Source organism: Metarhizium robertsii (assembly GCF_000187425.2).
Source record: "Metarhizium robertsii ARSEF 23 chromosome Unknown MAA_Scf_13, whole genome shotgun sequence".
NCBI classification, from domain to species: Eukaryota; Fungi; Ascomycota; class Sordariomycetes; order Hypocreales; family Clavicipitaceae; genus Metarhizium; species Metarhizium robertsii.
Genome location: NW_011942153.1, coordinates 212,726 through 232,263, shown reverse-complemented (window position 1 = coordinate 232,263; position 19,538 = coordinate 212,726). Strand labels below are relative to the sequence as shown.

General features: G+C 53.8%; 10 protein-coding genes across 10 annotated transcripts; 6 read left to right on the top strand and 4 right to left on the bottom strand.

Annotated features, from left to right (window-relative positions):
- Positions 1-98: 98 nt before the first annotated feature.
- Positions 99-1,127, top strand: MAA_01326 (60S ribosomal protein L4; the record flags this gene model as incomplete). Its single annotated transcript, XM_007819324.1, has 1 exon — positions 99-1,127. One exon carries the CDS (start codon positions 99-101, stop codon positions 1,125-1,127), a length of 1,029 nt encoding a protein of 342 aa, XP_007817515.1.
- Positions 1,128-1,348: 221 nt separating this feature from the next.
- Positions 1,349-3,047, bottom strand: MAA_01325 (phosphatidylglycerophosphate synthase; the record flags this gene model as incomplete). Its single annotated transcript, XM_007819323.2, has 3 exons — positions 1,349-2,315; positions 2,368-2,720; positions 2,787-3,047. The coding sequence occupies 3 exons, from the start codon at positions 3,045-3,047 to the stop codon at positions 1,349-1,351; spliced, it is 1,581 nt and encodes a 526-aa protein (XP_007817514.2).
- A 160-nt stretch (positions 3,048-3,207) lies between these two features.
- MAA_01324 (NADH:ubiquinone oxidoreductase 13.4kD subunit) lies at positions 3,208-3,977 on the top strand (the record flags this gene model as incomplete). The annotated part of the gene is made up of 4 exons (XM_007819322.1): positions 3,208-3,355; positions 3,404-3,424; positions 3,573-3,852; positions 3,926-3,977. The coding sequence occupies 4 exons, from the start codon at positions 3,208-3,210 to the stop codon at positions 3,975-3,977; spliced, it is 501 nt and encodes a 166-aa protein (XP_007817513.1).
- Positions 3,978-4,358: 381 nt separating this feature from the next.
- On the bottom strand, positions 4,359-9,324 carry MAA_01323 (NAD(P) transhydrogenase; the record flags this gene model as incomplete). Its single annotated transcript, XM_007819321.2, has 11 exons — positions 4,359-4,390; positions 4,441-4,515; positions 4,562-5,206; positions 5,257-5,511; positions 5,568-5,738; positions 5,788-6,090; positions 6,144-7,917; positions 8,443-8,536; positions 8,907-9,038; positions 9,086-9,160; positions 9,224-9,324. The coding sequence occupies 11 exons, from the start codon at positions 9,322-9,324 to the stop codon at positions 4,359-4,361; spliced, it is 3,657 nt and encodes a 1,218-aa protein (XP_007817512.2).
- Positions 9,325-11,650: 2,326 nt separating this feature from the next.
- Positions 11,651-12,048, top strand: MAA_01322 (uncharacterized protein; the record flags this gene model as incomplete). Its single annotated transcript, XM_007819320.2, has 2 exons — positions 11,651-11,653; positions 11,710-12,048. 2 exons carry the CDS (start codon positions 11,651-11,653, stop codon positions 12,046-12,048), a joined length of 342 nt encoding a protein of 113 aa, XP_007817511.2.
- A 1,334-nt stretch (positions 12,049-13,382) lies between these two features.
- Positions 13,383-13,586, bottom strand: MAA_11675 (uncharacterized protein; the record flags this gene model as incomplete). Its single annotated transcript, XM_011412590.1, has 1 exon — positions 13,383-13,586. One exon carries the CDS (start codon positions 13,584-13,586, stop codon positions 13,383-13,385), a length of 204 nt encoding a protein of 67 aa, XP_011410892.1.
- A 665-nt stretch (positions 13,587-14,251) lies between these two features.
- On the top strand, positions 14,252-15,235 carry MAA_01321 (Tetrapyrrole biosynthesis, hydroxymethylbilane synthase; the record flags this gene model as incomplete). Its single annotated transcript, XM_007819319.1, has 1 exon — positions 14,252-15,235. One exon carries the CDS (start codon positions 14,252-14,254, stop codon positions 15,233-15,235), a length of 984 nt encoding a protein of 327 aa, XP_007817510.1.
- A 400-nt stretch (positions 15,236-15,635) lies between these two features.
- Positions 15,636-16,277, bottom strand: MAA_01320 (2-oxo acid dehydrogenase, lipoyl-binding site; the record flags this gene model as incomplete). The annotated part of the gene is made up of 2 exons (XM_007819318.1): positions 15,636-16,033; positions 16,178-16,277. 2 exons carry the CDS (start codon positions 16,275-16,277, stop codon positions 15,636-15,638), a joined length of 498 nt encoding a protein of 165 aa, XP_007817509.1.
- Positions 16,278-17,192: 915 nt separating this feature from the next.
- MAA_11674 (uncharacterized protein) lies at positions 17,193-17,519 on the top strand (the record flags this gene model as incomplete). Its single annotated transcript, XM_011412589.1, has 1 exon — positions 17,193-17,519. One exon carries the CDS (start codon positions 17,193-17,195, stop codon positions 17,517-17,519), a length of 327 nt encoding a protein of 108 aa, XP_011410891.1.
- Positions 17,520-18,441: 922 nt separating this feature from the next.
- Positions 18,442-19,468, top strand: MAA_01319 (protein TEM1; the record flags this gene model as incomplete). Its single annotated transcript, XM_007819317.2, has 3 exons — positions 18,442-19,140; positions 19,223-19,297; positions 19,370-19,468. 3 exons carry the CDS (start codon positions 18,442-18,444, stop codon positions 19,466-19,468), a joined length of 873 nt encoding a protein of 290 aa, XP_007817508.2.
- Between the last annotated feature and the right edge of the window lie 70 nt (positions 19,469-19,538).

Genomic DNA, 19,538 nt, shown 5'->3' with positions numbered 1-19,538 from the left:
TGGCCGCGCAAGCCTGCACCATCAATTGGACTGTTCTGCGCCGTCGCATACAACTAATGATGGCGTCAAGGACGGGCTTAGGATGCCTGAATGAGGCAATGGCCGCACTGCGGGTGTCGGCCAAGGTGAGTTCCATCCCCATCAACATCAGAAAAGACGGCCATGCTCACTTCCCATTGCAGCCCACCACCCTCAGCAAGTCCATCTCAAGATCAATGGCCACGGAGGCGCCGGCCCGAGATCTCACCCGATCCGCAAACACACAATCCCTCGTCCAGTCCTGGAACCCAGGTACGCAGCACCCACTCCAACCGACAGACTATCCACGCAAGCTGACAGTAGCACTCGCAGTCTCAACCGTCCCCGTCACAGTCCACAGCTTCCCCTCGCTCGAACCAACCTCCCTCGAGCAGTGGTCCGTCCAGCACCTCTACCTCCCCCTCCGGCGCGACATCCTGCACCACGCAATCACCTTTGAAGGCGACAACACGCGCCAGGGCACCGCCTCCAGCAAAACCCGCTACGAAGTCCACGGCTCCCACCGCAAGGTGCGTCCTCAAAAGGGCTCGGGCCGCGCCCGCCTCGGCACCAGGCAGAGCCCCGTCCTCCGCGGCGGCGGCAAGACCTTTGGCCCCAAGCCCCGCGACTTCGGCACCAAGCTCAACCGCAAGGTCTATGACAAGGCCTGGCGAACAGCCCTCAGCTACCGGTACAGACGGGGCGAGCTGATCATCTGCGAGGACGGGATGGAGCTCGCCCTGCCGCCGGACTTTGAAATGCTCGCCGACAAGTACATGCGGGACGGGCTGCGGGAGACGTACCTCCAGAAATACATGACGGGCGTTTTACGCACGCTGGGTCTGGGGCGCGCCGACGGACGGACGCTGTTTGTCACGGGCGATCCGAGGGAGAGGCTGTACGAGGCCATGGAGCAGGTCCCGTGGGAGGGGCGGGCGCTCGACGTGGAGGACGTGGATGTCAAGGACCTGTTGGAGACGGGCAAGGTTGTCATGGAGAGGAGCGTCTTGAAGGAGATGATTGAGAGGCATCAGAGCGACTTGATCACCCGCATCGCGGTCGGCGGGCTGGCCAAGAGCGCTCCTTCAACTGGCCAGGTCGTGTTGTGAAACCCAGAGGCCGGACGCATCAATGTACTACTATATGTCCCTGTATTCAAAATATTCCCCCGGTAATGCATAAAATCTCACCGGCATTCAACCTCTCAGTGACGCAAGAATCGACTGCTTGTCTTCATGTAGATCAAGGTAGAATATACAAATAGCCCCCCACCCCCAAATGCAGCCCTTCTATACTGGGTATCAAGTCTATAACAAGTCTACAACGCACCCTACAATGCACCACCCACCAACGACACAATCCACATTGCTATTCTCACCTGCAGCCCAACCCTCCTCTCGTTCTTGGCAAAGTCATCCCGCGTCACTCTCTTCGAATGCTCCTGCAACCAGCTCTGCTCATCGCCCAACTGTCTCTTCAACGACTCATCCCTCGTCACGATCAGCGCGCCAACCTCCAGATCATGCGAATAGCTGCGCTTCGTATAATTCGAACTGCCAATGATGCTCATCGATGGAGACGTCTCGCCCGGCATCGTCACCCAGAGGCCCTTGGCGTGATATGTCCATCCGCCAACGTGGCCCGCCGTCCCTAGCCGCCACTCCTTCAGAACAATGTCCTGGTCGCGGCGGCTTTGGCTGATGTTGTCCAGGAAGCGGCGGGCGAGAAGGACGTACGCGTCGGGGAGGAGGCCCGAAACACCCTTTGACTTGTAGAAGCCGTTTGCTTCGGGGGCGGCCGTAATGACGGTGTTGTTGGTGGATGCTGTGCCGATGAGGAGTTTGGTCAGCGACGGCGCTGGGTTGAAATAGCCGGCTGTAAAGGTCCACGACGAGCCGCGATATTGAGGCAGGGCGAGCTGTTTCAGGATGTGTGTAATGACAGGCAGTTCGGTAGACTGGTCCGGTTTCATGACTTGGGAGAATTGCCCCAGCATGTACACCCTCGTATTGCTAAAGTCGCCCTTGGGCAGCTTTTCTGCTTGGGGCGCAACCAGTGCCTTCAACGTCTGGCTCGAGCTCTTGATGAAGGACTGCGGATCCTCGAGGGGACATGGCGCAGAGTTGGTCCGAGGCCAAGTGAGCGTGAATCCGGCATCCTCCCGCGAAGGCTCAACCAGAAAGCTAAACGACGCAACTCCGCTATGAATGCGCCAAAAGTGTTGGGTAACCTCTCCGGACGAAAATAGGTGGTACCTATCCTGTCTGTTGGTGAAGTAGTCCGTGGAGAGATTCGCACTACCGAATGTCAGCGCCCTGCCTAGTTCATGTCGAACCTTGCCGTGCTCACCCCGACATGATGATTTCGTCATCGACACCATAGAGCTTCATGTGCTGCAGACCCCAGCCCTCGTTAATCCTCTTCGGGATGTACTTCTTTCTCAATCCCGTCAAGTTCGGCGTGTGGTACATGCGGATCTCGACTCTTTCTGCGCCAAACTCCGTAACGAGCGGTGCCAACAACGACGCGCACGATGAATCAGGTGCCTCTCTCGTACCGCGCAGACCGTCTGTCAATATGTCAAGTTTCAGCTCTGGGTTGCGCGAGAGTGCATCTCTTAGGGTTTCGATAAGCTCCTTCTCGGATTTTCCGATGTAAAGAGTTGATAGGAAGATTCGTCGTTTGGCATTGCGTATGCGGTCCTATATCAATTAGCATCCATCTGCGGCGTCCAGCTCCATGTGCACGGCAGTACAGCAGTACCGTACCTTCAAGGTTTCGTAGAATTCCGCCGGCGTTCTAATGACACGAATATCCTCCCCTCTCAGATCAAAGCTCGGCGCCATGCGATCCAACTCGCTCACGATTGGCACCAGCGTTCCTATATGAAGGCCATTGCTCGGCGCAACAACAGCTCCTGAAGGCGCACTGCCAAAGGACCTGCGCTGCACCCGTGCTGAGTACACATTTGTCCGTAGTGCACTGGTACGTGGCCGAGCCAGGCACCTCGTGCAGGTGCGTGCAAGCATTCCCAGCAGAATTTACGCAATCCCGTCAAGGAATGCTGCAACTTTTCGCAGCTCTCTTCCCGTCACAAGTTTGGTGCTGTGGAGTTTATATCCCTGGTACTGCATCTGAGCCAACTTACTCACCCGTTGAACCTTTCCCATTGGACGGCCCATCTACCCGATGTTTCCCCGGTCCATCCTACAACTCGGCTCTGAACCTCCAACGTACAGTTCCCAAGCCGTCTCATCGATCTGCCGGGCAATTGTCAACCGCCAAAATGTCGACTCTTCCCCGTACATTGAGCAACCTGCGCAAGGTTGGCATCAAGGTTCGTCTTCTCCCTGTTCAATTGCTACCCAGAAGCTAACTTGTGTAGGATTACTTCCGCCAAATGCTGGTACGTTTTGCCTGCCCGGACGCTCGATCCAGAGAATGAACAGGTCTACTAACCTCGTTCTTCCCTGCAACAGTATATCGGTACAGACCAATCTCAATCAACTGCGCACGGCCACCGAAATCGAATTGACCGGCTAACTGATGTGCAGGCGACACCAAATACGGCCGCCTGGTAGGCACCGATCGCGCCGGCAACAAATTCTTTGAAAACATGGAAGAATTACCCCTCCGTACACGCTGGGTCGAATACGCCAAGCACGACTACGACGCCGCTCAGATCGAACCCGGCTGGCACGCATGGATCTCGTACTCTGTGGACAAGCCGCCCACCGAGGATGCGTTGATCGCTACAGGCTTGAGGAAGTTTGAGAAACCATATGCCATTCCGAACTATACTCAGACTAGGGCCGCGTTCAAGACGTACAGCACGTAAGTCAACTCCCAGGAGGAGCACAGTCAGCAGTAGTTATGTGTCAGGATGGGTGCTGATTATTTCGAATAGGACCAAGCCCAAGGTTTCGGCATGGGAGCCCGTTGCTGCGCAGAGGACGTAAATGGTTTCGAGAGGCGGGTTGTACATATGCATTGTAGAAATAGATGATGGGCTATCGAATTACAAAATTTCCTTTATTATGCGCATTTCTCAATCAAAGTTACGACAATTGTTGTATTTCAAGTTGCACATCACGAGCCGATCCGATATTTGACGAGCTAACTAAACGAACATTTCACAAGCACCGCACTCGATGCACAGAGAGTATCAGCCATCAGGTCCATTGCAGCCATAAATATTCACCAGGACATGACACTCCAAAGCAACATATTTTTCAACATGTACTGCCGCCAAACTCTAACAGTTTCTAGCCATCTAGCTCATCTACTGTCACTATCAAAACACCAAAATGCGCTAAATCTCAACTCCCGTCATGCGTGCTCTACATCTTAGCTTCAATCGCTGTCTTGATTGCTGCAGGGAGTTAGCAAATTGTTACATTTCCTTGAGTCGGTAAAGCATACCTTCGCAAGTGTTCCTTGCATCACCAAACAACATCTTTGTGTTGGGCATGTAAAACATAGGGTTCGGAACATCGGCTATACCAGTTAGCTCAGTTCAACCATTTCGACGAGAAATACGTACCATATCCACTTGCCATGCCTCTCTTCATCACTACAACTTGCTTGCTCTTCCACGCATGCAGCACAGGCATACCCTCTATCGCACTGCCCTTCTCCATAGCAATGGGGTTCACAGTGTCGTTGGCACCAATGACAACAGTCAAGTCAGTGTCGGGGAAGTCGTCATTGATTTCGTCCATTTCCAGCACAATGTCATACGGGACACTGGCTTCGGCAAGCAAAACATTACACTGACCCGGCATTCGGCCTGCCACGGGATGAATAGCGAACCGGACAGTGATGCCCTTGGATCGCAAATGCGAAACAATTGACGAAATTGCGTACTGGGCCTTTGCCACAGCCATGCCATAGCCAACAACCAGAATCACTGATTCCGAATTCAGCAGTGCATCTGCCAGCTCATCCACGTTTGTTTGCGTGACTTCTCCTTGGGGCTTGAATTCTTGCACTGCTGTTGGTGTTGACAGCCCGCCAAACAAGACATTTGTGAGTGACCTATTCATTGCCACGCACATAATGTACGACAGGATAGAGCCGGATACGCCGATCAGCGCTCCAACACTGGTAAGGAGTGGGTTATCCAGCATGAAGCCCTCAGCTACAAGGGCGAATCCGCTGTAGGCATTTAGCACGGTGATGACAACGGCTAGACTCGATTAGCATGCTTCATTAAATGTAGAGTGTCTGCACACATACGCATATCGGCACCACCAATTGCGGCAGTCGTAGTGTAACCCTTGACGAAACTAAGTGCCGTGTTTGCAGCAAGAGCACCTGCAGCAATCAAGGGACTGCCCGGCGCCATGGTGATGAAGGCGCCCATTGTAGCCATATTAGTAGCGAGCAATCCCCCATTTATCACATGTCGGCCAGGAAGAATCGTGGGTTTAGATGACATCTTGCCCGCTAGTTTCATGAACGCGACGAGAGAACCAGTGAAGGTAATGCCACCTACACAATGTTAGCCAACAATCCAGAGAGAAACAGTAGGAATGCCTGCTACACACCGATAAGAACACCGAGATATGCAGTAACCAAATGCAAGGTTGAAATATCCGTAACGTCAGCCATAACACTACCAATACTGGTCAAGACAGCAGCCAAACCAACCACGGAGTGTAGCGCAGCAACTGTCTGTGGAAGGTCGGTAGGCGTGATTCGCTTGCCTATTAGCATTCCTGTGATCCGTCAGCATATGGGCTCGAGTAGTCAAGCCGGAATACCTACCAGCTAATGCACCAACAGTGGCAAGTGCTCCAAATTGAGTCAGAACTTCAGGCGAAAATCCAACAGCGAGCAGGCTGGCCAAAACACCGGACCCGACACCTAGAATGCCGAGCATGTTGCCCATACGGGCAGTGGCCTGAGAAGCAAGACCAGAGATTGATCCAATGCAAAGAACGGAGCTGATGAGATATCCGGCTTGAACAAGTCCAGCAGCCCCAGTAGACGCAGCAGCAATAAACCCTCCACCAAAAAGAGCTGCAGGCACAGCATACAGCCAGGGGTACTCGGGGGGGTCGGTCGGCCCTGTAAATGTTAACATTTCAGCACTGACAAGCACCGAACCTGATGAGACGTACGCTTAAACATATCCAGCATTCGTTTGGTAATTACGAATCCGCCACCAACATTGACAAAGGCAAGCAAAACGCTCAGGGCACCAAATACTTGAGGAATCGTCTCAGGAACATAACCGCCTCCCAGGATGAAAAGTCCACCAACGCCAACCATGCCGGAAATAGCATTTGTAACGCTCATGAGAGGAGAATGCAGTGCGGGAGCAACTCCCCAAACAACACGATAACCAATCAAACTAGCCAAACCAAAGGTGAAAGCATTGGACATGAAGAGCGGACCAGTAAACTTTCCCAAGGCGAGCACGCTTCCCATACCAGCGGTAACAGTTGCAACCTCTCGCGTCTTCTTCTGCCAAGGAGTGAGCTCGACAACCTCCACCACAGGCTCAGCGGTAGGTTTCACAGCAGCTGGGGGCGGAGCAGGCCGGGGAGCAGGGGGCAGAATTTCACCATTCTGGGTAACAATTGAGCCGCGCACAACTTCATCTGATAGGTCAATTCCGAATTCCTTGTCTTTGGGGGCCATTGAAAGCAGGAACTTGGTGATGTTATTCGAGTAGAGGGTCGAAGACTGGGTCGGCAGGCGTGAAGGCAGATCGGTGTATCCTGCATCTACGTCAATACCACGAAAGGCGGCGACGGGCCACATTTTGCAGACAACTTTGAACTCACCAATAATTTTGACGTCTTTATACATTGCCAACTCGCCCTTTTTGGTAGCTTCGCAGTTACCGCCAGCCTCGGCTGCGAGATCAACCACGACGCTGCCAGGTTTCATGACATCCAGCATGTCAGTTTTAATAAGCTTCGGAGCAGGCTTGCCAGGGATAAGGGCAGTGGTAATAATAATGTCAACCTCTTTGGCTTGGTCCTTGAAAAGCTTCATTTCAGCTTCGATAAATTCCTTGCTCATTTCCTTGGCATAACCACCGGCTCCGGAGCCATCTTCCTGGATGTCAACCTCGATGAATTCGGCGCCAAGCGACTGCACCTGCTCCCTGGCAGCAGGTCTGGTATCAAATCCACGAACAATGGCGCCCATTCGTCGAGCTGTAGCAATCGCACTCAGACCAGCGACACCTGCACCAATGATTAGGACCTTGCAAGGGGGGATCTTGCCAGCAGCAGTAACCTGGCCGGTCAAAAATCGTCCAAAAACATTAGATGCCTCCAAAACAGCCTTGTAACCAGCAATATTTGCCATGCTACTGAGGGCGTCAAAAACCTGCGCTCGAGAAATTCGGGGAATCATATCCATGGCAAATATGGTTGCTTTGCGGTCTGCAATCTTTCGAACCAGATCCTGGTTCTGGGCGGGTTGGAGGAGAGAAATGACAGTCTGCTTCTCCTGAATAGAGTCAACCTCGTCCGTGGACGGACTGCGAACCTTGAGAATAACATCAGATGCGGACCACACGGCCTGTGGGCCGTCAACCAAGGTAGCGCCGGCCTCTTCATAGGCCTCGTCGAGGAATTCGGCCTGGGAGCCAGCACCGCGCTCAACAATGACCTTTTTGAAGCCCTTCTTGAGCAAAAGTGCGACATTGGCCGGCGTCAAGGCAACTCGACGCTCACCGGGGTAGGTCTCCCTGGGCACACCAACGGTAAGTTGACCATACGGTGTCGTCGGAGGTATTACAGCTGTAGAATTCTGTTGTGCTCCGACTTCCGGAGCTGTTGTCGTTACGACAGAAGCATGGCGAACCAGTGCCAGGGACTTGCGAGTCACGGACGGAACCAGAGCCCGCTGCTTGGCTTGTCCAGGGGTATTGTGCCACTGGCGGCGAGCACAGGACAATGGACGCACATCTATACCTCCGAAATCGGCGCGGTTAGTCAGTTGTTGTCAATGGAGTTCATAGTATGCAATTGAGGCAATAGAAATCGCAGAGAGCAAGGAGAAGAGAGAGAAAAAGGTAAATGTAACCTTTGAGTCGGAGACGGCCTGGCGCGAAGCGAGCAACGGTTAAAGAGGAATAGCAAAGCTCAGACGAGAGCGGGCGGAACGCGTTCGACGCCATCATGACAGAACGGTCATCTGGTAGTGGTCTTCATGGAACTGCGTCGCGCAGGGTCAATGCTTGAGGGACGACGCGCCTGAGTGTTGTTCTGTAATAAAATTACTCGGTACTGGGTAGTTGGTGGGAAAAAAACAAGTGTCACGAGGGCAATGCTGAGCTTGTAAACGCACAAAGCATAGCCGAGACGAAGATGAAAGGGATGGCACCCAAGACGGAAATCAAATGCCAGGCCACTTGCAAACAGCAACAGAAGCTGTACTATTGCGACCTTGACTTCTTACTTGAGTCAAGAAGACGCAGAGAGGTCTAGGCGAAGCTATTAAAGGAGGGGTAGTCTTGAAGTGGTGGACGTCAAGTTGGAGGACGGAGGCGGCGCTTCAGACCTGAGAGTGGCATGTCGGACGCACTTGACAACAGGGCAGGAGCGGCTCGTTGGCGCCTGCCAGGCTGGGACCAGTGCCGAAACAAGTAGCACAGGTACACGAGTACGGGATATTTTGGTACCGGGGTACTTGCGTCTGGTGCTCAGGACTTGGCACCATGGGCTTCAATGTTGGTCAGCCGGACGGCAAGTTGCATGTAACATCAAACCTCAAACAGCTCAGTCAAGCCGTCCGTGCCGTATTTCATTGCCATTCACGCAGTGATATTCCATCTACGCCGTCACCAGTCCTTTCTCGGTCCGAAGACAAAGTTGCATGCATTCAAGCGCGTCAAGGTGGTCTCAATTGCCTCGTTACCTTACCCAACGTTACCTAGCGCAGGTGCATTCTGCACAGGTGCCCAGGTACCCAAACGTCCAGGTACTCCGTACTTGGAGGGCGAGTCGAGGTGAGCTGGTGCGGGGTTCCAGGGGTCTGCGGGCAGTGTGGGGCGTCTTGGCACGAGGCACTTGAGTCTTTGGTGTGCAAATCCTCCGCAAACCTGGGGAAAGCATCCGAGCCACGGCCATGCAACACCAGCACTTTGCGTCTGCCACCAAGTTGTACACCATTCCGCCTGTTCGGCGTGTGTTCCATGCATCCAGCCTCAAACAAGGTCGCTCGACACCGTTCAACACACCGACACGCTGCAGGGGGTGCGGTACCACGTCGGGTCAACATCTCGGCTCCGTACGGAGAACGACTTGTCCTCGCCTTGACGCCGACGGACCATTGCGCCATGGCGTTTTGTCTTCTGGATCGGTATTCCTTGTCTTTCAGAGCTTCCTCTTTTGGATGACTGGTAACTAACCTACCAGCCCAGCTGTGACAAAGCCACAATGCTCGGCCATGCGTGTCCATCCATGCCGCAGCTCGACACGTCGGCGTGCTATTTGCAACTGCAGAGCTGCCATTCGATGAATTGATAGGCAACATGGCATGGTCATTCAAACCGACTCTCGTGTTTCTCAGCAGCCATTGTATCTCACTGTCATTTCGCTACCAACTCAATATCCCAAAACTGTACCGCCTCCGTCCACGAAGAAACCGGGTCTCTGTGCGGTCTGGCAGCAACTAGGCAAGTCCTCCCCTCGCCAAAATCACACTCGGAACAGCCATAAACGCATGAAGTACCTCGTCTACACACGTGAACCAAAAATTGCCCACCATGTTCTCGTGTAGATCAAACCTCCTGCCGTTGTTCCTCACAGACGGTCCCATGATCTTGACCCCTAGCTCCGGCACAGTTATAAGATCCACTTGCCGCTCACTATCAGGGACGAGCTTGACACGACCAATTCGTCCCCCTTGCCTGCTTGGAAGGGATGAGACGCACCGACTATTCCGCCGCGGTAGAACGTCCTTAAGCGCGCTTCGTCAAAGGCTTCCACAAAGTCGAGGTCAGGTCTGCCGGGCCTCTCATTCTGAATGACCAGCGTCGACGAAGATGCGGCGAATTCGAATCCCCCAGGGGGCTCTCGCCCACTTCACTTTCCATGTGTTAGAATCTTATTCACAATCAGGGCTTCCGTCACGCAAAAAGGGCATGGTTGTTGTATAGGTCGCCTACGTGCGGCAGAGGTAGGCAACGACGGCGTTAGGGCTAACGCTAATCTTATCTGCGTATTTTCCCTGGGTTTCTCGAGCGAGAGGGGCGCTTCGAGATAAGCATGGTCTATAGGCTTGACGACCAATTTCCAACCTGGTGATTGAGTTTGTTGTACCAGATGGTGAATTGTTCGGCTCGGTATACTTCATTTCACTATATAGGTAAGCAGGCTACTCTATACAATAGCACAAATACAACAAAGGACTCACAAATCGAATGGCCAGCCAACTTAAATACTCTCGCGGTCGGTTGTTGAGAAACAACCGTCCCATTGTAAAAACGCCTGTTAGGCCCAATCAACCCGGTTATCACAAACACCCCATCTCCCAAAGTGCTCACCTTCAAATTGCTGACTGGCGCATTAAGCGTAGCGGTTATGTGCGGCTCCCGCCTTACATCGCTTTCATTCGCAATGTTGACTCGGGTGATGCCCTGGTCACCGGATTTGAGATTCTGTCAGATACGCCAGCTCGCCACGCGTGCCCGGGATCCAATTGGCATCATGTATGCCGTCTTCGTCCGTAATCCCTATACATGTATTGCTCTTGATAGGCAGCATGCGCAGTTCAGTCGTCACTCTCACTCCAATCTCGTGAGCAGACACGGTGAAGAGGGTAAGTCTTCCGTTGGCGTTGGGCCGGACTGCGACGCGGAGCCGGATGAGTGTCTCGGCTGTTAGTTTGACGACGCAGACCACGGCGGAGCGGCTTTTTCTGAATGCGAACGTTTATCCAAAACACCGCCGTCTATGCAGCTTCAGATTGTGAAATAGAAACGAGCGCAGTGCTCAGCCACAGGCAACAATAGGTAGAATGGCCCATTGGCGTCGCGGTTTAGTAGAGCATCCTGCTCTCAGCATGACACCTCGGAAAGCCCTGGCGTCGAGCTTTCAATATGCGCAGGATACTGTAATGGCAATCGCGGCACAAAGAAAAATGCTCAATTTGAATTACGGGTGAAGGCATTCAGAGCGAAAGCCGCATTGCGTTCCAAAGCCTGGAGTCCAGCTGCGAAACCTATTGGAGGATATTCCGAGCCCAACTGCTCGGCTCACTCCGTACCCTTATCCAGTTTATCGTCATTCTACTGATGCGCATTCATATGCAATTGGGGGTTTGCTCTCCCAAGCAATGGCCACTGACCTTAGACATACAACACATTATAATCTCCAACTGGTCATGGCGGTGAGTTTTGTCGGCCACAGAGGGGTGCAACCGTCAATAAGACCGATAACATCAAACCCATCACGGGAGTATTCATAACTTCGAAGCCATATAAACTGGTCGCCATCTGTCCCTGGTACCAACCACGAATCCAGGGCTTCATAACAGCAACACCGCTTCGTCCAAGTCTCAACCCTCACATCCGCCAATAACGGTTGCCTCCAAGACGCTACTATCCCTCCCTCTTCTCCTAGCCGGGGTAAATAAAGCCCGTCACGCATCTCTCATCAGCCCGATGGTAATATCTTACATCGCAGGCGCGCGCAGCGCCAGGTTCTGCCTCGGCGGTCGTAGCTCCCATCCCAGGCTATACCATCACTGGAAATATTCCCAAGCCAGTCCAAGAACTTTGCCGGCACCGTCGAGAAGGTCCGCCGTCAAGGGACGCAGCTGAACCCAAGATGGGAGCAGGACGTGGTTGCCAAGCACGAGCCTAAAGATGCCAGGGCTTCTCTCGACAAACGCTACATCTTCTATCAAGTTCACTGCCGGCCTCCCGGCTGGAAACTAGAAGAATACGAAGCTATTGGGTCGGGAATAGCGTATCTGAAAACACTCCGCGGCAGCCCTAAGAACTGGCCTGGCCCAGGCGCCTGCGGCCGAGCTGGCTGTTCGTATGATTCGGCCATATAGTGGTGCAAAGATATAAGTGCTCTTCTCATAGGCAGCATAAATTTCAAGCCAACTGGCATAGAACCGCGAGGCATTTGACGTCTCAAGTTGGCTGGACATTGTAGGTGGTACCGGAGAAATCTTCCCAAAGTGTAAAGAAAGCGACAGATTGCTAGGTCAGGCGTTCGCAGAGCAGCATTGGAACGTAATTATCCAGAAGGATACGAATAATTGCTAGTGCTTCGAACCGTTTTCGGCCGACTCGTCCGTATCAATGTGGGTGTGGCAGCCGCAGTCCTCTCCATTGTTATCTTCTACAGATATGTATCGGGCCGATGCGGATTGATAGAAAACAATGGAGGACGGGATACAGGTCGAGTTGGTATTGGTACGGGGAAGTTCTGCCCATAGCGTTTAGGGTTAAAGGGGTGGTTGGCACGAGTTATGTGAAGCAGTATTAATATACGCACTTTTGCAAAACATGTCCACGCCTGTCCTTGTTCTGCAGGCGAGCTAACGGCTAGTAAGAATAACCCCTCTGGGTGGCTTTTACTCAGTAAATAAGAGCTTTAGAACGACAGGATACCATCTACAATAGTTTCTACATCGTACCTCGACGGCCCCAGTGAAGCGGTCATGGGTTGCAGGATTTGATACGACGATTTGCAAAAGCTTCACGGCTACATTTCAAATGAAAAATGAAAAATAATACAATTTAAATGCAAATATTTCATGAATTTTCTAGAAGCAGCATGAATCAAAACTCGCGGCTCAATCAATTGAGGCGATGATGCATTGCTACCCTACATACAAGACGTGCAGTTGCCCCCATGGCTGCAATTGCATATTCTGTAGGGACAACACTTCATCTGCTACCCATTCCAAGTCAAATAAACAAGAAAAATTAAAATTAATTGGATTAACTTGGGTTTCTGGAGCCATTGCTAAACTAAGGCAGTCCTCAACACCACAGTACCCCCCCCTAGCTTAAACTCTCATACCAGTCTGTGACTCTCTGCTTTGATACATGCGACGCTCAGCACGGCTGTTCCAATTTCTTTTGCTCACATCATCATGCCTTGCACTGCCCGGCGTGGCACGGCGTCTCGCACCTCCCGCGGAAATCCGGCCCAACGACCAAGCACTTGTCGCACCCACACAGCAAGTCCAACTGTTTCCCGTACTTCTGTCCAGGGTCCTCACAAAGGCAGATATATAAGGCCGAGTTGACGCTTGTGCTCGGCTTGCCGCTGTTGCAGACGGCGTTTTGGGTGGCGCAGTATGCCTCTTCGAGCTGCTTGGTGGTCCACGGCTTCTCTGTCCAACGCGTTAGTGATACAGTATTTCCCTGGGTACTATAGCCTTTGCACAGGCTGAGTTTGAGACTTGCTCATGGCCATGAGGACTGATGCACAGTATGTATAACCGCATTCGCAGTAGGTTCCGCCGGGTGTCGTGGGCGCCGGGGTGGTGGACGAGTTGGGCGCGATGGACGTATCTGTGATACGGGGGGATGCGAGAGCAAGGGTGAGGATGGAAATGAAAGGAAGAGCCTTCATGTTGAAGTTTTTTATTGCGATGACGTTTGGTATGAGTGAAGGGTTGTAGATGGTGTTCGCCCTGGGTGCGGTGAATGAGAATGGAATGGGTCAGGAGAGACGACAGCAACGAGATGAGACCGAATACCTCTATATATAAATATTGTATTCCTTCACGTCAGAGCTTGTATCAGGCCTTTGACCGCGTTGTTTGCAGAATTGTGTAGACTTGTTTGTGCAAGACTCTGTCGTTCCACATGGAGTTGTTGGCGGACAAGCAAGTTTGCAGTCGGTAGATGGTGCCTCTCGGAGTCTCGGACCATTGCGAGTAGGGAAGACAAACCGGCATGTCTGGTAAGTTTATAATACGCCATGGCGTTAAAACTCAATCGATTGGTGATGAGAGCTTGGGAATAGAAGCAGTTTTCAGAGTCAAGCTGAGAATCGTTTCGGCAATGTCACTGTTCTGTCCCCCACCACTTGCAGCTAACCCGACGGCCGTCAACGGCCGTCAAACTGCCCCGCCAACTCGGTGTCAGTCCAGATCAAGTTACCCCTCCATGCACGCACTTTTCCAACTCTGCCGAGCACAAACGTCTCGGCTCCGACAGAAACTACCTCGAGGTCGGCCAAGGCGACAGCAACCGCAAAAGACTTGCAAACTACGACAACACAAACCGACCGCCATGGCGCCATCGACAATCACCGTCGGCACGCGCAAGTCGCCCCTCGCCATGGCCCAAGCCGAGCTCGTTGTCGCCTCGCTCCAGTCCATCTTCCCCTCGTCGTCATTCCCTATCCACGGCATGACCACCACCGGCGACCGCGACCAGAACACGGCCCTCTACAACTTTGGCGGCAAGGGCCTCTGGACCACCCAGCTCGAGGAGAAGCTCGTCGCCCGCGAGCTCGACATTGTCGTCCACTCCCTCAAGGACATGCCCACCACCCTGCCGTCCGACTGCACCCTCGGCGCCGTCACCAAGCGAGAAGACCCGCGCGACGTCCTCGTCCTGAAAAAGGCCCTGCGCGACGCAAACGGTTACAAGACCCTCGCCGACCTGCCCGACGGCAGCGTCATCGGCACCAGCAGCATCCGCCGCATCGCCCAGCTGGCGCGGCGCTACCCGGCCCTCCGGTTCAAGGACGTGCGCGGCAACATCCAGACGAGGCTGAAGAAGCTCGACGAGGACCCGGAGCTGAGCGCCATCGTGCTGGCCGCCGCCGGGCTCCTGCGGATGGACCTCGGCGAGCACATCTCGCAGTACTTGGACGTGGACAATGGCGGCATCCTGCATGCCGTCGGACAGGGTGCGCTGGGCGTCGAGTGCCGCGCGGGCGACGAGCACGTGCTGCGGGCCCTGAAAGAGATTGAGCACAAGGACACGCTGCTGGCGTGTCTGGCCGAGAGGAGTCTGATGAGGGAGCTCGAGGGCGGGTGCAGCGTGCCGATTGGCGTCGAGACCAGGTGGGTGGATGGCAAGCTGAGACTCAGGGCGACGGTTGTTTCCGTCACGGGCAAGGAGGGCGTCGACGCTGACGTCCTAGAGACCGTCACGTCGGAGGAGGAGGCCGAGGAGCTGGGCAAGAGGGTGGCCAGGGACCTGGTGAGCAGGGGAGCCGACAAGATTCTCGACGCCATCAACAAGGCTCGCCCCGAAGAAAAGTGACGGTGACAAAGTGGCATGGTGTGGCAAGGCAAACAGGTCCAAAAGCGGAAAGAGTTTGCTAGCAGATTCGTCTTGCAAGCAATAAAGGAGTACGCTGCCAGAGATGCCGGCGTATTCGCTTACCAGATGGCACCAAGACTCAATTGTATGATACACAACACAATGTTGCAGCGACAATGTTTGTTCATGCTTGTCAAATATCTCTTTTACCCAGTGCTAGGTTGAACTGCGTCCAAATGTTAAAAAAAAAACAAGACAACAAATGAGAGATTCCATGGAATCCCGTTGATTTCCCACGCATTTTATAGTAGAGTCAAAAAAGCACGATTCGTCTATATATGCCCCTTGCCCCCAAAACAACATGTCCACACTGCACCTCCACTCGGCGACACATGTAGCTTTACTCCGACGTGAAAGTCTTGTAGGCCTCGGCATCCATCAGCTCATCAAACTCCTTGGCACCCTGCTCGTCGACCTCGACCTTGACGATCCAGCCGCCGCCATTGCTATCGTCCTCGGGGACCTGGTTGATGGTGGAGGGCTTCTCCTCCAGCAGCACATTGCCCTGGACGACCTTGCACTTGATGGGGGCGTTGATGTCGCTGGCCGACTTGACGGACTCGACGGCGCCAATGGCGTCACCGGCCTCGACAAAGTCGCCCGTGGTCTCCGGGAGCTCGACGTAGACAACGTCGCCGAGCTGGTCGGAGGCGTACTGGGAGATGCCAATGGTGGCGGATTTGCGGTCGGCGGAGAGGTCGACCCATTCGTGGTCCTTGGTGTACTTCTTGGCGAGGGCTGTGCGTGCGACATTGTCAGCAAAAAAAGGATTCTCTAATGGACAGGTTCATGATGCGGCGGAGAGCTTCTTTTGGTGTTTCCTTGTTCTTTTTCTCGTGCTGTTTCTTTGTTTCTCCCCGTGTCTGTGGTGTTGGAACCTACCCATGCGAGAAGTCGTAAAGGTGCGGACAGCAGCGCGGGGAGCAAAGCGCATAACCGCGGGCCGGGCGACGGCGCGCAAAGAGCAGGCAATTGAAGCCATTGTGTCCGGGTCGGTGTCGGGGCGAGAGGATAATGGGTGGGTGTGAATGACAAGGAGAGATTTGTCTTGTTGGACGGTTGAAACTGCTCACAGGCAGGCCAGAGCAAGAAGGCTTTTTTTCTGAGGCCGGAGGAAGAGGAAGGTTGAAGGACGTAGCCGACCTCCGGCGGCGTTGGCATGGGCGTCTGCGGCCCCGGGCTGTTGGAGCAGTGAGTGGTCAGGCCAGAGCAGGTGAAGGATATTTCTTAGTCATCCTTGCATGTGGTGCCAATTATTTGCGGTTCTGCGGCCGAAGCCGCCTACACACTAAATACTGGGTACTTGGCTGCTAGGGAGGTGTTACAGCAGCCTCTGGGCTCAAATTCAGCGCTTCAACGTGGCCAGGCCGATGCAAGCCTTGGGCCATCTGGAGCAGTCATCTGGACGGGTCGGTGTGGGGAAGAGACCAATCACGGCATTGGAAACATAATAGTTTGCTCTGGGCCTTGTCCTCTTGGGGATGGAGGTTACGGGCTGCGAGGGTCCTGTACGTAAAGAGAATTGGAGACGGGAGCCGTTTTCGAGACGAGGCACTCGGATCCAAGCGAATTGGCGGCATCGGACCGCGCTGCGCTGGTTTGCAGTGGCGTGATAGCCGCGACGGATTGGAGTAGTAATGGAGAGCCGGAGAAATAATTTCTCCTGCACATGCACGGTTCGTTTCCCCAAGACTCCCCAAGGCCTGCAAGACCTTTCCCTGTCGCCGGTGGTGGTTATAAGTATTGTATCAGTTGACGTTTATGCGCATGACAACCCATTGTTTATCTGCCTTTGAGCAATCCAATGAATAGGCCGGCATCAAAAAAGTAAACAAAAGCCCAACGATGAGTGCTCGGCTCCCTTGGGCACGGCTGCAGTGCGCCGCGGCGTCGCAGCATGCTACACTCGCTGCAGACAACGATTGATGGTGCCCGTGTCTTACAAGCTGCCACCAGCGGTCGACGTCACGTCAAGCACGTCAAGGTCACGTCGCAGCCCGCTCCGTTCAAGCAAGGCCCCAGGGCGCACAGCAGAGAACTGGCAGCAGTGGCAGCGGAACTCGAAGCACAATCTGTGCATGGCGTGGGTTTTATCATCTCGAGCATCTTTTTTTTGGCCGCCTTCGAAATGGCGGCCGCACATGCCCCAGGCTGGCGCCAGCGTCCAATGTTGGGCGTTTTCCCGCCCCAACGCCCAATGGTTCCTGCCCATTCAATGTTCTGACTGGCTGCTGCTCACGTGCTGGCTGGGCGCTCACCATTCATCACTGCTCAGGCGTGGGCTCCCACTGATTCACGTTCCACTGGCTTCAATGTTCCACTAGCGGGCATCCAAAGCCCACAACTTCGCTCCAGATGTCCTGGCGTCCCTGGCGAAATGGCCTCTGTCCACTGTCTGGTGCTGCTGACGTCTGGAGCATTGACACCAGACCAGACACGCCAGTTGCCGTCTATGTCGCATTTGATCCTGCCCCTTCCTGTTCCTGTCCCTGTCCCCGTTCCTGTCTGTGCCTGGTCGACTGGCTGGTCTTGCTTGCACCGCCTTCGCAACAACCTCTCTCGACTTCATTGTCAAGATTCAATTCCCATTCCCCTCCCGTCCGAACCCCTCATCTTTATTGCCAACCCCCGGCCGCATCTCGAGCCACCGCCATCACATCCGGAAATAAACTCATCATCTGCCTTGTCGACCACCTTCGACCCTGCCCTCACCCCGACGAGCCATTGTCAAGCCTCACCCTTGCGCTTGGCCTTGCCCGCTGGGCGTTGCGGTCTTGTGTGGTCTTGTCGTTGTCTGGGTGGTGTTTACCCGTCGATCTCTCCGCAGCAGCTGACATCCTGGCCACACCTTGAACCTTGATCCGTCGACCAGCTTGACTAGCAACTACGCCATTGTGTATTTGCATGTGTCCCACTAGCTGAAGTCAGACCGTGACGTCCATTTCCGCCTCTCCCTTTCTCACCCTCGTCCGACGCTCTGCATCTACGGTGCTTGCATCAAAACCGTCTCCCCATTCGACCCCTGGTATTAGACGGGCCGTTCATTCCATCGACACCCATATCCATCTGGGCATCTCAAGCTGGATTCTTCAACAGATCCTGTTGCGGCCGCCGCACCCCTCGAGCACGCGGCTTCGGTCGACGACATGGAAATGGACCACCAGGTGCCAGCGACACCTGTCCAGGGCCACGACGATACACTTGGCGGCATCGAAGGCTCTCCCCATATTGCTTCTAATAATGGCTTTCACCACCAGCACAACCCATCACTAGACCAGTCAACGCCCGCCAGCCCGCGACAAGACGACGACCCCGCCCATCGATATACTCCTCCCGTCTCGGGGCCCTCACACTCACGGCCGGCCAGTGGCCTATCCAACCCGACACACCAGACTCACAGCGACTATAGGCAAGGGTCTAATGAGCCCCCAAACGGCCGAAACCATGTCGTCATCAAGGTTGGCATGGTTGGCGACGCCCAGATTGGCAAGACCTCCTTGATGGTCAAGTACGTAGAGGGCAGCTGGGACGAAGATTATATTCAGACCCTAGGTGTCAACTTTATGGAAAAGACCATTTCCATCAGGAACACAGAAATCACTTTTTCCATTTGGGATCTGGGTGGCCAGCGCGAGTTTGTCAATATGCTGCCGTTGGTGTGTAACGACGCCGTGGCTATCCTATTCATGTTTGACTTGACAAGGAAGAGCACACTGAACAGCATCAAGGAGTGGTATCGGCAAGGCCGAGGATTCAATAAGACGGCAATTCCAATCTTGGTGGGCACAAAGTATGACCACTTTGTCAACTTTCCCATTCAAGACCAGGAGGAGATTTCCAATCAGGTAAGCTACATGCCAAGGGGAGGGCGCCAGCCGCGACGCGACATGTTGAGACGGAAGCAAGACAGCACCTGACCCCATATAGGCGAGAAGATTTGCCAAGGCGATGAGAGCATCATTGATCTTTTCGAGTACCAGTCACAGCATCAATGTGCAAAAGGTATGACGTACCCCGACTGAGACTGGTTTCGTTTTCCCCTCCCTCGCAAATGCCATCTGACCTGGCCATCAGATTTTCAAGATTGTTCTATCAAAAGCGTTCGACTTGAAGTGTACGATCCCCGAAATCGAAAACGTCGGCGAACCTCTTCTGCTTTATCAGTCAGTCTGATTGTAAGCCCGTCGAGATATTACTTATTTGGATAATGCTCTGCCATGCACCGTTATTGGCACGAGTTACT